Source organism: Moschus berezovskii, chromosome 22 (genome assembly GCF_049115385.1).
Source record: "Moschus berezovskii isolate FMDL1 chromosome 22, NW_MosBer_1.0, whole genome shotgun sequence".
Classification (NCBI taxonomy): domain Eukaryota; kingdom Metazoa; phylum Chordata; class Mammalia; order Artiodactyla; family Moschidae; genus Moschus; species Moschus berezovskii.
Genome location: NC_142481.1, coordinates 3100978 through 3116588, shown reverse-complemented (window position 1 = coordinate 3116588; position 15611 = coordinate 3100978). Strand labels below are relative to the sequence as shown.

The following is a 15611-nucleotide window of genomic DNA, read 5'->3' as shown; positions in this document are numbered from 1 at the left end:
GCTTCTTGAGTGATTTTTCTATGTGATTTTCAATCACAGTGCCAAGAGAGGCCTCCTCAGTGAAGGGACATTGCAGGAAAATGAGGCCATGTGGATAAAGTGCCAGGAGCCTTCCAGGCAGAGGAAGCAGCTGTGCAAAGGCCCTGGGGCAGAAGTGTGCCTGGTGTGTAATGGGAAGACTGAAGTGTGGCTGGAGGGGAACAGTGGACGGTGCAGTGGGAGGAAATAAGGTGAGGAAGCAGACCCAACAGGGCCTTAGAAGCAGGGTGACCATACGTCCCGGTTTATGTCTTTTATTCTGTAATTATTAGTAGGGTCTGTTTTCACTCTCAAGGGTCTTGTGGATGAAAAATTATATGATCACCGTTCTTATTGGTCACTGAAAAGGCTATGGCTTTTATAGGGTACCTGGGGAGTTTTCATCTAGGCTACCATTTTATTACACATATGTTCATATGTGTAATGAAATGTACAATTACATGTCACAGGTGCATACATTATTGAGCATTATGTATAATCATGTATGTAAATAGTATAGTTAGATGGACTTTTACATACATGCACAGTAGGCTGCATGTGTGTGCTCAGGCACTTAGTCATGTCCAATTCTTTGCGACCCCACAGACTGTAGACCACCATTCCTCTGTCTATGGGATTTTCCAGGCAAGAATACTGGAATGGGTGGTCATTTCCCCCTCCAAGGTGGGGATCTTCCCAACCTAGGGATCGAACCTACATCTCCTGCATTGCAGGCAGATTCTTTACAGCTGAGTCATCAGGGAGTGCCCAAAGATGTCCATGTCGAAATTCTGTGAACCTGTGACTACGTCAAGTTACTCAGCAAAAGGGTCTTTGCAGATGTGATGGAGCTGAAAATCTTCAGTTCAGTTCAGTTCAGTTGCTCAGTCGTGTCCGACTCTTTGCAACCCCATGAATCACAGCACGCCAGGCCTCCCGGAGTTCACTCAAACTCATGTCCATCGAGTCGGTGATGCCATCCAGCCATCTCATTCTCTGTCGTCCCCGTCTCCTCCCACCCCCAATCCCTCCCAGCATCAGACTCTTTTCCAGTGAGTCAACTCGTCGCATGAGGTGGCCAAAGTATTGGAGTTTCAGCCTTAGCATCAGTCCTTCCAATGAACACCCAGGATTGATCTCCTTTAGAATGGACTGGTTGGATCTCCTTGCAGTACCAGGGACTCTCAAGAGTCTTCTCCAGCACCACAGTTCAAAAGCATCAATTCTTCGGCGATCAGCTTTCTTCACAGTCCAACTCTCACATCCATACGTGACCACAGGAAAAACCATAGCCTTGACTAGACGGACCTTGGTTGGCAAAGTAATGTCTCTGCTTTTTAATATTCTATCTAGGTTGGTCATAACTTTCCTTCCAAGGAGTAAGCGTCTTTTAATTTCCTGGCTGCAATCAGCATCTGCAGTGATTTTGGAGCCCCAAAAAATAAAGTCTGACACTGTATCCACTGTTTCCCCATCTATTTCCCATGAAGTGATGGGACCAGATGCCATGATCTTCGTTTTCTGAATGTTGAGCTTCAAGCCAAACTTTTCACTCTCCTCTTTCACTTTCAGCTGAAAATCTTAGATGCGTAAAATTTCCTGGGTATTGCATTTATACCCTAAATGTAATCACAAGCATTCTTATGAGGGGGAAGCAGGAAGATAAGTCAGAGGAGGAGACAGGATAAGGAAGGAAACCAAAGCCAAAATGGGGACATCTCTGGTGATACAGGGGGCTGGGTTCAATGTGAGGTTAAGGAAATAGATCCCACATGCTGCAAGCACAGCTAAGACCAGGGCAGCCAAAAAAAAAAAGCCAAAATGATGCAGCCACAAACCAAGGAATGTGGGCAGCCTCTAGAAGCTGGAAAAGGCTGGGAAACAGAGTCTTCCCTGGAGCCTCCAGAAGGAACACAACCTTGATTTTAACTATTTGAACTCAGTGAGACCCACTTTGGGCTTCTGAACTGTAAATAAGCCACCAAGTTTTTCAGTAATCTGTTAACAGCAGAGATAGGAAACAGGGGCCCAGATCCATGTCTGACAATCGTCCTCCTCACTGCTACACACACACACACGTTTGGTCTTCCCATCTCTGTCCAAAAGATCTCCTGGCGCGCGCGCACACACACACACACACACACACACACACACACACACGTTTGGTCTTCCCATCTCTGTCCAAAACACACACACACACACACACACACACGTTTGGTCTCCCCATCTCTGTCCAAAAGATCTCCTGGCACATCCCACACCCAGCAGTGCGCTCAATAGACCTGTGATTGTGGGCCCCACCAGAGTTGAGTATAACCTCTTCCTAGAGTGGGAGGGCCTTGTATGGAAGACTAGAATTAGAATTTCTTTAAGCCTAGCCCACAGTCCCAGACCTGAACCCTAAATCTGGTGCAAGGAGGCCTCGAGCTGCCTAAACCACCTTGCCCGGGCATTTTACTTCCAGGCTTCAAGAATCACCTCTGGTGTACCTGGCAGGACCCAGAGAAGATTCCACGAGTGAGACGCTGGGAGAACAACAGTGGTCTGCACAGGAGGTGCAGTGGGGAGAACGGGGAGTCCCCTACGAGGAAAGGGGAAATAGAGGCCAAGAGCGGGCTGCGATAGGCCAGACGCCGCCCAAGTCATATATTAGTGCTGAGAACACAGGGAGGCCCAGGCAGAGTTGAAAGGGCCCCAGGGGTGCGGGACTCCAGCTGTTAGCTGTAACGGGGTGAGGGAGGGGCGGTGGTGGCCAGAGGGGGGCGGGGCTTAACGGGGTGTGGCCGAAGGCCCTGGAACAGGGGCGGAGCATGAAGCGGCGGAGCGGGACGGAGCGCAGAAACCGGCCGGGGGGCGTGGGCGTGGGCGGGCCCTAGCCGGGGCGGAGCCAGGCCGGAGGGCGTGGCCTACACGGGGCAGGGTGGAGCTTGCAGTGATGAGGAGGTAGGTCTTATAGGGGCGGGGGCCCGTGGCGGGGCGGGGCTTCGGCCAGGGTGTGCGCGCACCGGGCGTGGCCGGGGCGAGGGGCCGGGCCGAGCCAGGTGTCCCGCCAGGTGGGAAGAACTTAAGAGCCCGGGGTAGCCGTCTCACGGCCCCAATTGGTGTGGCTGCGCCGGGAACTTCCGGGCCAGACCGTGCGTGTTTCCGGTCAATATGGCGGCGCCCAGTGGAGTCAGGTGCGGGCGAGTCTATCTTCGGTAGCGGCGGCGACACGAGGCTCGGGGAGGTGAGGTCCGCCCCGCTCTGGCTCCCCTCGTCGGACAGGAGGGGGGGGACCTGTCGCTAAGATGACCAAAGGGAGGGCTTCTTGATCTGAAGGCTGGGCGGTGGGGTTGCTAAGAAGGTGGGAACGACCGCGGTGGAGATGGAGGAGGGGGTTGCTAGGGAGAGTGGGTGGGGCCAGTTGCTAGGGAGGAGGGAGGGACTGCTGACTTTGGGGAAGGGGCCTATTGGTATGATAGAAGAAAAGGGGGCCGTGGTTAAAGGAGGTGTGGGCAGCGTGGTTTGGAGTCATGCGGGGCCGCCGAGCTCCCCTAAAACGCCACCTTCTCAGCAGACCCCCAGGAGTCGACCCGTCAGGACGCCAGAGCTACTTCAGCGGTGACCACCCCCTACCCCAACACATTCTTCCTTTCTTCGCAAACTGCCCATGGCGAACCAGGGCTCCGGGGGCAGTCGCCTTCCTCTGGCGCTGCCCTCAGCCTCCCAGGATTGCTCGTCAGGGGGCAGCGGCTCCTCCGAGGGCGGCTCGGGCCATCCCCTGCCCCCGCGAAACCTCCAAGGCCTGCTGCAGATGGCCATCACGGCGGGCTCTGAAGAGCCAGACCCCCCTCCAGAACCCATGAGTGAGGAGGTAAAGGGCAGGGGCTCGAGAAGCTGGGGTGAGGGGTGTGGGAAGAGAGGTATCTGGGGAGGGGCGGTAGTGCCGGTGTGAAGGCATAGGAGGCTGTGTTTGTGCTCCATAGGGTTACTGTAGACTGAAAGTCAGATCCCAGGACCCTGCACTGTGCGGGAAGGCAGAATAACCTCATGGTAAAAAAAGGAAAACGCAAGGGCACGCCAGAGCGAGACAGACATGGTTTCAGTATGTTACAGCTGTGTGACCTTGTGGGTATCACTGCATCTTTCTGAGCATCGATTCTACATTGCAAGTTGATGTTGATGATAAGAAGGAGAGTGACCCTTCACAGGAGAGGTCTGAGAGTCCTGTTGAAGCGGGTCTCAACATCGCCCCTGGTACACGGGCTGTGCTCCTGAAGGCAGCAGGATATTGTCATTAAGAGCAGACTCTCATGAGAGTTGGATGTCTGACTGTGCGGCCTTGGGCAAGTCACCCTTTTCTGTGCCTCCATTTTCTCATCTGTGAAGTGGGAACAGCAGTAGTATTAATACTGAACCATAAGAGGTTGTTCTGGAAGTCAAGAACAATATTTGCTATACGTGATGTTTACTTGGTGGTGACAGTAACATCCATGAAGTCATTGAAGCTCTAGGACCATGAGGTGGTCCAACAGGCACGGGAAAGATTAACATCCTGCCCAGATTTATCCAGGACTATGACTTCAGCTCCTGCATGTGAGCACTTAGCGCAGAGTCGGGCCAAAAAGAAAAAAAGCCCAGTGGCCAGTTCTCACTGCTTCTTTCACTTGACCTAGTAGCGGCATTCAGTGACGGCCCCGTCCCCTTGAGCTCTTTCTTCATTTGGCTTCTGGAACATGGACCAGCGTGGCTTTCTGGTTTTCATCCCCCTCACTCACTCTTCTTCCCCATTGCCTCTGTTGGTTCACCCTCATTTTCCAGTCCCTCGACCATGGGGCACACCAGCACTCTCTTCTACACTCACTTCCTGTGTGATCTCATGTTGGGTTGAGGTTTTACTCGGATGACTCTCAAGTTTATATCTCTAGCCAGTGGCTCTCTCCAGGAGGGACGGTTTTAACCACACTTGGCAATGGGCGGAGACATTCTTGTTGTTGCAGACTGGCGGGCTGTGGGGGTGGGGTCAGTGCTGTTGGCATCTCCTGGGTGGCGGTCAAGGATGTGGCTAGGCGTCCTCCAGTGCACGGACGACCCCCACCGCTGAACGGTCCAGCTGAGGCTGTCAGTAGGCTCAAGGCTGAGAAATCCAGGTCCAGGCTGGCCCTCCTTCCTGAGCTCCAGGCGTCCTTCTCAATATTCTGCCTTGTGTGTTTCATGGATCCCCCACACTTAACAAGTTCAAAAGCGAGCGCCAGTTTCTACTCGTCTCACTCCGCACCCGCTGCTCTTGCCATCCGTCCCGCCGCTCTCTAGTTGTTCAGGACAAGAACCGCGGTGCCGCTGACCCTTCCTTTCCCGTCACGCCCACAGCCAGTCTCTCCATAGAGGCAGTGTCCCAGAAAAGAGCGTCAGTGGAAAAGGTGCCCGGGAGGCATCTGTTGGTTGGAAGACACTCAGCCCTCAATGTTGGCTGTTACGATTATTTTGTCCTTTGCCTGTGCCTCTTGGCATGGGGAACTTCCCTGACCAGGGATCAAACGTGTGCCCCTTGCAGTGGAAGTGCCAACTCTTAACCAGTGGACTGCCAGGGATGCCCCAGCTGTTATTCGTAATGACTGTTACTCCTGAGTCGATTATTGATAAGGTTTGCTTCTTTCTCCCGCCCCACCTCATCCTGCAGAGGCGCCAGTGGCTGCAGGAGGCCATGTCGGCCGCCTTCCGGGGCCAGCGGGAGGAGGTGGAGCAGATGAAGAACTGCCTCCGGGTGCTGTCCCAGCCCACGCCTTCCTCAGCCGGCGAGGCTGAACTGGCTGCTGACCAGCAGGAGCGCGAGGGAGCCCTGGAGCTGCTGGCAGACCTGTGTGAGAACATGGACAATGCAGCAGGTATAGCCAGGCCCACCCCAGCCTGCCCCCGCCACCGGGGTCCTGCCCCTTCTGCCTCCCCGTCTGCCTCTGTCTCTTGCCGCCTCTTCCTCCTCCCCCCAAGGTCCTGCTGCAGCCCAGCCCTTTGTCCTTTGCCTCAGGCGCCATGCAGCCCGCCTCCTCCCGAGCCTCCCAGCCTCCCCGCTCCAGTCTGGCTCTGACTCAGGCCCCAGTTGAGGCTGCCCCGTCCTCCCCCTGCTTGGTCTGCCTGCTGACAGGGTCAACGATGGCACCAGGTCCCATCAGCCACCTCCCTGATGGGACTGACCATCTCACCCTGGTCCGCCAGGAGCCCCGTGCCATTCCCCAGAGTAAGAGACACGAGGTGGTCCCAGATGGGGTGGGCAGAGAAGGCCTCCCCAAGGGCTGACACATGATCAGGGACCTGAAGGGAGGCCGCGAGTCATGGGATCCGCTCTGGAAGAAAGCATCCCAGGCAGAGAGAACAACCCGTGCAAAGGCCCTGCGGTGGGGACCTGCCTGGCCAGGGTGGGAACAGCAGTGAGGTGGGCAGAGCAGAGCAGAGTGAGGGGCGAGGCCCGGGCAGTGACCTGCGCTGGGCACACAGCGGCTCCCAGGCCAAGGCTGGCGCTGTGGGTTTCATCTCAAAGGCCGAGAAGCTGCTAGAAGGGCGAGTCGTCGCTTCCACTTGGAGTGGCGTGGCATGGCGAAGTTGTGGAGGATGTGGATTTGTCTGTTCTGGACATTTTATATACGAGGGATAGTAAAATATGTGACCTTTTTGCTTCGGACTTTCTTCTCCAAGTGTGAGATTTTCAAGGTTCTTCTAGGTCGTAGCAGTATCAGAAATGTATTCCTTTCTGTGGCTAATACTCTAGTGTGTAGCTAGGCCGTGTGCCGTTCATCCCTTTATCAGTTGACGGACATTTGGTCATTTCCCCCTTCGCTTATTGTAAATAATCCTGCTGTGGACACTGGGGTACAAGCAAGCATCTGTTCCAGTTTCTGCTCTTGAGGCTTGTGGATACGTATGTTGGAGTGGTCACATGGTAACTCTCTTTCACTTTTTGAAGAACAGCCAAGCTGACCACTTCAGAAAACAGGTGTTGGGCTGTAGATTGCAGACCTCTGGTCTGGTGTGGTCTGTTTCCCCAGAGGATGTTCAGATTGTCACAGACTGGGTGTCAGAACTGGCATTTCCTGGGCCTCTGACCTTGTTGAGACACGCCAGCCTTGGACAGACCCCCAGTTGGGTGCTGACGGAGGGCCAGCCCTTGGAGGCAGTCTCCCCTCAGCTTCAGCCGGTTTTCCGTCCATTCCGGCTGCCCTAACAAAGCAGCGTGGACTTCAGGACTTCAGCACCAGAAATCTGTTCTCTTGCAGCTCTGAAGGCTGGACGTCCAAGGGTCAGTTTCTTTGGAGGCCCCTCTCCTTGGCTGGTGTGTGGGGAGCTTCTCGCTGTGTCCTGCACTGTCGTCCCTCTGTGCGTGTCTGTGTCCTCGTCTCCTCTTTCCATAAGGGTGCCATTCCTCCTGGATTAGGGCCCCATCCTGTGACGTTACTTCACCTTGCATGCATGTGTCCTGAGTCGCTTCAGTCGTGTCAGACTCTTTGCAACCCCATGGACTGTAGCCCACCAGGCTCCTCTGTCCATGGGGATTCTCCAGGCAAGAGTACTGGAGTGGGTTGCCATGTCCTACTCCAGGGGATCTTCCCCACCCAGGGATTGAACCTGTGTCTCTGCATTGACAAGCGGGTTCTTTGCCATTCGCGCCCCCTGGGAATTCCCTGGGGGTTGGGGCTTTCATGTAAATCTGGGGGAAGGACCCAGCTCAGCCCGTCACACCTGGCCTGCCTGCTGTCCTTTCCCCCCAGACTTCTGCCAGCTGTCGGGCATGCACCTGCTGGTGGGCCGCTACCTGGAGGCGGGGCCGGCGGGATTGCGGTGGCGCGCGGCTCAGCTCATCGGCACGTGCAGCCAGAACGTGGCGGCCATCCAGGAGCAGGTGCTGGGCCTTGGCGCCCTGCGCAAGCTGCTGCGCCTGCTGGACCGGGACCCCTGCGACGCCGTGCGCGTCAAGGCCCTCTTCGCCATCTCCTGTGAGTGTCCCGGCTGTGGGGCTGGGGGAATGGGGCCGATCTGCTCAGCGAGCAGACCCTCTGGACGTGGGGTGAGGCCCAGTCCGAGCGCTCTGAGGCCCCTCAGGGCTGTCGGCCGCGGTGCTGTGGACGTCCGGGCTGATCACCCCCGTCACGGGGGTCCTCGGGCGGGGGTGCTGCGGGAGTGTCCTGACAACGTGGCATACCACTTCTGCCGAGAAGATACGCAGTCCGGGACCCCCTAGGAGCTCAGAAACTAATGCCTTATTCATTTTTTTTGGTACCTCTTAAAACCCACCCATGCCCTGTTCCTCCCCCCACCTCACTGGTAGCCACTACATTTGTGAGTCTGCTTCTTTTTTGTTACATGCAGTAGTTGTTTTATTTCTTAGATTCCACACATAAGTGATAGCACACAGTATTTGTCTTTCTCTGTCTGACTTCTCCAAGCGTAAAACCTCCAAGTCCATCCATGCTGTTGCAAGTGATGAGATTTCATTTTTCTCTCTTATGGCTGAGGCCTTTTATCTTTTAGAAAATTGATGTAGAATTCGCATAACTATTTTAAAGTGTACAATTCTGTGGCATCTGTGGTCTTTTTTTGGGGGGTGGGCGTGGTTGTGGGGTACGCCATCGTGCGGCAGCTACCATCTGGAAAGTGCCTGGGACCAGCCAGCCCTGGTGCTACCAGCGGCTTTGGTGGTCGGTCTCCTGACTGCTCCTGCTGCCCCTGTGCGCGGAGGCTCACAACGGTTCACCCTCTGGCCGCAGACCAAGAGGGGTCAGATGGCAGAGGAGTGGGCGTGGTGAGGGGGAGGGGAGTGCCCCAGAAGATGCAGCTCCAGGCTCCTGGCACCGGCTGGGCTCAGGCCTGGGGTGCCGCTCAACCCCCTCCAGTGCACAGCGTAGCCCCGGGACACAGGGATCAGACACAGCCCGGGAGTGGAGGGGAGCCGTTGCCCTGGATACGGCATGACGGCAGAGCCAAGAGACTGTGCCCACTGAGCAGGCGCAGAAGGTCATCACGTCTACCTCCCCATCTGCCGGTCCTTTTTTTTTTAAAACTGAGTAATAGTTTATTTAACCCCACATAGCCAAACTATTATCGTTTCAGCCATTCGTTATGTGGCATGTTAATAAGCTACTTTAGATCTTTTTTTTCCACCACGTTACATCTTTGAAACCTAGTGTGTGTCCTACACATAAGCATCTCAACTCAGGCTGCATTTTCAGCGGTCAGCATGGAGCCAAGTTCTTGTGAAGGGAGGAAGTTGTGCTTCAGGGAAAATATCATAGCACCACTCCACCGCTGAGCTTAAATGAATGAAACTCAACTGAGATTAACAACTCAGGTCCTCAGGGGCCCTTGTCAGGTATTTAGTGGCCATGGGTTTCTGGAGACTCCTGTCTGTCCTGGCCTAGACCCTGCCCAAGGGCGGGCACCAAACTGGAAGTGCACCCTGCAGGCTGGTTCTCATCGTGCGTGGAAGCCATGCAGGGTTCCTGGCACCCTCACGATGTAGTGTGGCTCTCTGGTCTTAGTTTCCTCATCAGTAAAATGGGGTCACCTCCTACGGCGGTGTGGAGAGTTCAGAAGAGATTAGTGCTCGTCAGAGAATGCAGGAACAAAAGGTATATTCATAGTGGGTACTATTCAGCCATTAGAAGGAGAGAAGTTACTGATTCATGCTGTAACCTGGGTGAGCCTGGAAGACATTATGCTTGAGTGAAAGAGGCCAGGCACAGAAGGCCACAGATTGTATGAATCCATTCATGTGAAATGTGTGGAATGGACAAATCCACGGGAAGCGGATCAGTGGTTGCCGGTTGCCGGAGAGACCACTAACCAGTACAGGGCTTCTTTTGGGAGTGATAAAAACATTCTGTTGTTAGATAGTTATGGCCAGCCAATCTTGTGAGTATACTAAAAACCACTGAATTGTATACTTTAAAAAGGTAAATTGTACAGGCTGTGGAATTGTGTCTCAACTAAAAACGTTTAAAGGTAATGCTTGCAAAGCATGGGCCCATGGAAATCCGTGGTGCTGATGGTGGTGAGAATGGTGGTCCAGAAGGTGCCGACTGTGTTTGTGGCGGTGGTGGTGGTGGCGGTGAGAATGGTGGTCCAGAAGGTGCTGACTGTGTTTGTGGCGGTGGTGGTGATGGTGGTGAGAATGGTGGTCCAGAAGGTGGCAACTGTGTTTGTGGTGGTGGTGGTGATGGTGGTAAGAATGGTGGTCCAGAAGCTGGCGACTGTGTTTGTGGTGGTGGTGGTGATGGTGGTGAGAATGGTGGTCCAGAAGGTGCCAACTGTGTTTGTGGCGGTGGTGGTGGTGGTGGTAGTGGTGATGGTGGTGAGAATGGTGGTCCAGAAGGTGCCGACTGTGTTTGTGGCGGCGGTGGTGATGGTGGTGGTAGTCATGGTGGTGAGAATGGTGGTCCAGAAGCTGGCGACTGTGTTTGTGGTGGTGGTGATGGTGGTGAGAATGGTGGTCCAGAAGGTGCCGACTGTGTTTGTGGTGGTGGTGGTGATGGTGGCGGTAGTGATGGTGGTGAGAATGGTGGTCCAGAAGCTGGCGACTGTGTTTGTGGTGGCGGTGGTGATGGTGGTGAGAATGGTGGTCCAGAAGGTGCCGACTGTGTTTGTGGCGGTGGTGGTGATGGTGGTGAGAATGGTGGTCCAGAAGCTGGTGACTGTGTTTGTGGTGGTGGTGGTGATGGTGGTGAGAATGGTGGTCCAGAAGCTGGCGACTGTGTTTGTGGCGGTAGTGGTGATGGTGGCGGTGGTGATGGTGGTGAGAATGGTGGTCCAGAAGCTGGCGACTGTGTTTGTGGTGGCGGTGGTGATGGTGGTGAGAATGGTGGTCCAGAAGCTGGCGACTGTGTTTGTGGCAGTAGTGGTGATGGTGGCGGTGGTGATGGTGGTGAGAATGGTGGTCTAGAAGCTGGCGACTGTGTTTGTGGCGGTGGTGGTGATGGTGGTGAGAATGGTGGTCCAGAAGGTGCCGACTGTGTTTGTGGCGGTGGTGGTGGCGGTGGTGATGGTGGTGAGAATGGTGGTCCAGAAGCTGGCGACTGTGTTTGTGGTGGTGGTGGTGATGGTGGTGAGAATGGTGGTCCAGAAGGTGCCGACTTTGTTTGTGGCGGTGGTGGTGGTGGTGGCGGTGGTGATGGTGGTGAGAATGGTGGTCCAGAAGGTGCCGACTGTGTTTGTGGCGGTGGTGGTGATGGTGGTGAGAATGGTGGTCCAGAAGGTGCCGACTGTGTTTGTGGCGGTGGTGGTGATGGTGGTGAGAATGGTGGTCCAGAAGCTGGCGACTGTGTTTGTGGCGGTGGTGGTGATGGTGGTGAGAATGGTGCTCCAGAAGGTGCCGACTGTGTTTGTGGCAGTGGTGGTGGTGGTGGCGGTGGTGATGGTGGTGAGAATGGTGGTCCAGAAGCTGGCGACTGTGTTTGTGGTGGTGGTGGTGATGGTGGTGAGAATGGTGGTCCAGAAGGTGCCGATTGTGTTTGTGGCGGTGGTGGTGATGGTGGTGAGAATGGTGGTCCAGAAGGTGCCGACTGTGTTTGTGGCGGTGGTGGTGGTGGTGGCGGTGGTGATGGTGGTGAGAATGGTGGTCCAGAAGCTGGCGACTGTGTTTGTGGCGGTGGTGGTGATGGTGGCGGTGGTGATGCTGGTGGTGGTGATGACTAGTGTTTCTAGTGCTGATGGTAGCGGTAACGATGGTGATATTGGTGGTGATGATGGTGATGGTGACTGGGACCTCAAGGCCCTGCCTCCCCGCCTCCCCAGGCCTGGTCCGGGAGCAGGAGGCCGGGCTGCTGCAATTCCTCCGCCTGGACGGCTTCTCCGTGTTGATGCGGGCCATGCAGCAGCAGGTGCAGAAGCTCAAGGTCAAGTCGGCATTCCTGCTGCAGAACCTGCTGGTGGGCCACCCTGAACACAAAGGTGGGGCGGCCCGGGCGGGGAGCTAGGGTGGTTCCTGGGGGAGTGCACGGGAGGATGGCTGCTCCTCTGACCCTGTGGCCCTTCCCCAGGGACCCTCTGCGCCATGGGCATGGTCCAGCAGCTGGTGGCCCTCGTGCGGACAGAACACAGCCCCTTCCACGAGCACGTGCTTGGAGCCCTGTGCAGGTGTGCTGGGGCACCAGGGGACCAGCCTGGTAGGGAATAAATGGTTAAGGGTCAGAGAGGAGCAGAAATCAGGGTGCTGGCCCTCCCGGAGCCTCAGTCTGTTCACTGTAGGGACTGACACAGCAGCCTGGGGGGAAGGGAGACAGTCTTCCTCCCACTCACTCTCCCTATCCCGCACATAAAGCACAGGCAGGTTAGAGCCGTAAGACAGCAGAATGGAGCAGCTGAGTGAGCAGGCAGCAACGCTCACGTGTGGAGTGGGGTCCAGGCCAGGCACTTTGCTAAGCGCCCTGTTCCGTACAAGTCTCATCCAAGTCCCTTGGGTAGGGTGGGGGCAAGAGTCCACGTTGCAGATGGGGAAACTGAGGCCCAGTGGGGGGCGGCTGCTTGCCCAGGCTCGGTGGGGGGCTGGGGGGTGTGTGGAGAGCAGCTGGGCAGAGGGAGGTCCCAAGGATGGCTGTCCTGTCCCTGCAGCTTGGTGACAGACTTCCCCCAGGGCGTGCGGGAGTGCCGGGAGCCCGAGCTGGGCCTGGAGGAGCTTCTGCGGCACCGGTGCCAGCTACTGCAGCAGCACGAAGAGTACCAGGTACTGCTGGGTGGGGGGGGTGGCCAGCCTGGTACCTGCCTTCTAGGCCTCTGTGGTCTATTCGCCCATGCTTTTAAAAAAATTTTTATTTATTTATTTATTTTTGACTGTGCTGGGTCGTTGCTGGACAGGCTCTTCTCTAGTTGTGGCGAATGGGGGCTACTCTCTACTTGTGGGGTGCAGGCTTCTCAGGGCAGTGGTTTCTCTTGTTACAGAGCACAGGCTTTAGAGCGCCCTCTCAGTAGTTGTGACTCACAGGGTTAATTGCGCTGTGGCACGTGCGATCAGCCCGGATCAGGGATCGAACCCATCTCTTCTGCACTGGCAGGCTGATTCTTAACCACTGAGCCACCAGGGAAGCCCGATTGGCCCATGCCTTAGTTTACACCTTGTTTCCAATTCATGTGTTTCTCTAGGCATCATTCAGCACACATTTATTGCCCCCTCCCAATGGCTTCATGCTCTGTTGGCATCAGGGGGACGGCAAGGAGAAACAGAAGCTTAGGGTTTTTTAAAGAGTTAACAGATTCATCTAATTACTATCCAAATTAGTATCATTATTTATATCATATCATTCAAATACTTAAGTAATTTATTCGATTGATAAATAATAAGTAAATGATAAATAGCAACCAATTAAATATTGAATTAAATAGCTAAGTAAGAAATATGTGATAAATTACAACTCATTAGCTTTTTAATTAAAGGATAAAAAATAATAAATTACAAATAATAAATAACTCACCAGTTAAATAGATAACTGATAACTCAGATATTTATATTGATAGTAAGCAATGTGATAAATAACAACTCAGATGTTAAATAGGTAAGTAACTAATAAGTGATAAGAGCAACAAATAGCATCTTCAGTAGTTATTTAATTATTTAAATGACTAAGTTATTTAGTTAATTGTACTAAGTAATTTATTCAGCCCTTATGATACCACCCAGATGCTGTTGCATCAGCAAAGCTGGACACAGAAAACATGCCACCTTCTTGGGACATACCTTCTGCTGAGATCATTCTTCTATGAACATTGTCAGGCATTTCCAGAGGGGTCCTGGGTACTGGGTGTGAGGAGCAGGGGTGACTGGGAGAGGCACAGTGCCCACCCCCCAGGGGCTTGTCCTCTGACCTTGTCACATGAACCCGTGGAGATATGTGCCTGGGGGTGGGCAGGGGGATTCCCTGCCCTGGTCTGTCCTGAAGTTTCAGCGATCCTTGCTTGATGCATCCATGCATCTATTCTCTGAATCTGTGGTGTGCCAGACCCTGGTACCAGACCATGAGGACCAAGCTATTGAGGGAAGCCTCACATGAACTGGGCAACATGCCTGCCTTCTGTTTCCAAAAAAATTTTTAACAGCTTTATTGACATTTAACTTACTTATATTGAAAGTGTACAATTTGAGAAGTTTTGACATATGTATACACCTGTGGAAACCTTCATTTTTCCATCAGGGGCGGGCGGGAAGAGGAGCCGTTTCTGGGTGCAGAGCTGGTGGAGGCAGGGTCTGGCCTCTACACTCAGGGCTTCCAATTTCCCACCCCAATGCAGGAGGAGCTGGAGTTCTGTGAAAAGTTGCTACAGACCTGTTTCTCCACCCCAACTGATGACAGCATGGATCGGTGAAACCTGGTGGCTTCTCTCCCCCTCTTCATGGGAACCCCAGGCCTCCTGCCTTCCCCTCATCCATGAAGCCCTCTCCCAAAGGAGAGAAGGGCCTTGTTGGTGCCGTGCCCGGGCGTGTCCGCCTGTCTGCTCAGCCCCCAGGATGGGTGCTGAAAAAGGCGCTGGCTCCCTGGCTCCCGCCTCTCACACTCTCGCTCCACTCCCCCTTCTCGTGCCCACACAGCTCTTCCAGTAAAGGTGTTCCTCCTCCTCCACCTCCTTCACTGCCACCTTTGTCACCTCGCCTGGAGAATGCCTTGGTTGGGGAGGAGGGGCACAATCAGGGGATCTAGGGAGCCAAGGAGGGAACAGCAGTGGGTGGAACCTTGGAATAATAAAAGTGTTGCTCTCTGAAGTCCGGAGCCATTGTCTTTCAGCCTCCCCGCGTCTCTGGAGAGCGAGTGTGTGTGATACTCGTCCTTGTCTTTGCCCACCACCCCACCCCATCTCTGATAACTTCTCTGAAGAAATATACTTTTACATTCACACTTCCCCGTCTAAGGTGGGAGCCATGTTCTTTCCCAGCATGCAGTGTGGCGTGGCTTCTGCTCCACCAATCAGAGCTCGCCGCCTGCAGGCTCCGACCCGCCGCAGGAGAAGGCGGGAGCAGGTACTGGAGGCGGTGAGACACCTCTCACGCCAGCCAATGGAGGCCACTCTGGGTGCCTGGGGCAGGCTCGAGGTTGGGTGTGTGCTTCGTCCTGACAGGGAAGCACTAGGCCTTTTCTCCAGCCTTCTCTGAAATTGGGGAGCAAGCAGGGGACAGGGAAACTGCCTCCATTCCTTTCAGTTTAACCAAAGGAGCTTTCCATTACAACCAGGAGTCTTGGTTTATTTCAGACGAGGAAGTGGAGCCCAGGGTGGTTGATCTTGTGGCCAAGTTAATAGCCAAAATTTATACCTGGGCCACATCCGAAGCTGTGTCACTCCCTGTATTCTGGTTTCCTAGCCCCATTTAATACCAGACTAATTCCTCTCCTGTGGAATTTAGTAGTGTGAGAGAGGTTGATTATGTTTTTCACTCCCCAAATTCAGAATAAATCAAAAGGTAGCTACAGGTTCTGAGAATTGGAGATCAGATGTCACTTGTATCACTTTTAGAGCAGATTTGAGAAAGCAGCATTGGTCTTGCTGCCTCTTCATCCCAACATAAGACACGGTTGTCCGACTGGTCACACAGTACTGGACAAGTGCAGTCCTTTCCCTTAGGTGCAGGCTGCAGGCCAGAACACTGG

The 15611-nt window shown here is 54.3% G+C and overlaps 1 protein-coding gene across 3 annotated transcripts; it reads left to right on the top strand.

Annotated features, from left to right (window-relative positions):
* The first annotated feature begins 3030 nt into the window (after window positions 1-3030).
* Window positions 3031-14731, top strand: HSPBP1 (HSPA (Hsp70) binding protein 1). Of its 3 annotated transcripts, none has more exons than XR_016035864.1 (8): window positions 3031-3244; window positions 3575-3871; window positions 5678-5882; window positions 7758-7982; window positions 11776-11909; window positions 12021-12117; window positions 12592-12703; window positions 14263-14300. XR_016035864.1 is itself a non-coding variant. In XM_088830429.1 (8 exons), exons 2-8 carry the CDS (start codon window positions 3668-3670, stop codon window positions 14335-14337), a joined length of 1074 nt encoding a protein of 357 aa, XP_088686555.1. In that variant the 5' UTR covers window positions 3043-3244; window positions 3575-3667; the 3' UTR covers window positions 14338-14731. The 3 variants fall into 3 exon arrangements, 2 of the variants coding, with proteins under 2 accessions (XP_088686555.1, XP_055266617.2); XM_088830429.1 differs by having other exon boundaries at window positions 3043-3244; window positions 11776-11931; window positions 14263-14731; XM_055410642.2 differs by having other exon boundaries at window positions 3043-3244; window positions 3572-3871; window positions 11776-11931; window positions 14263-14731.
* Window positions 14732-15611: the final 880 nt, after the last annotated feature.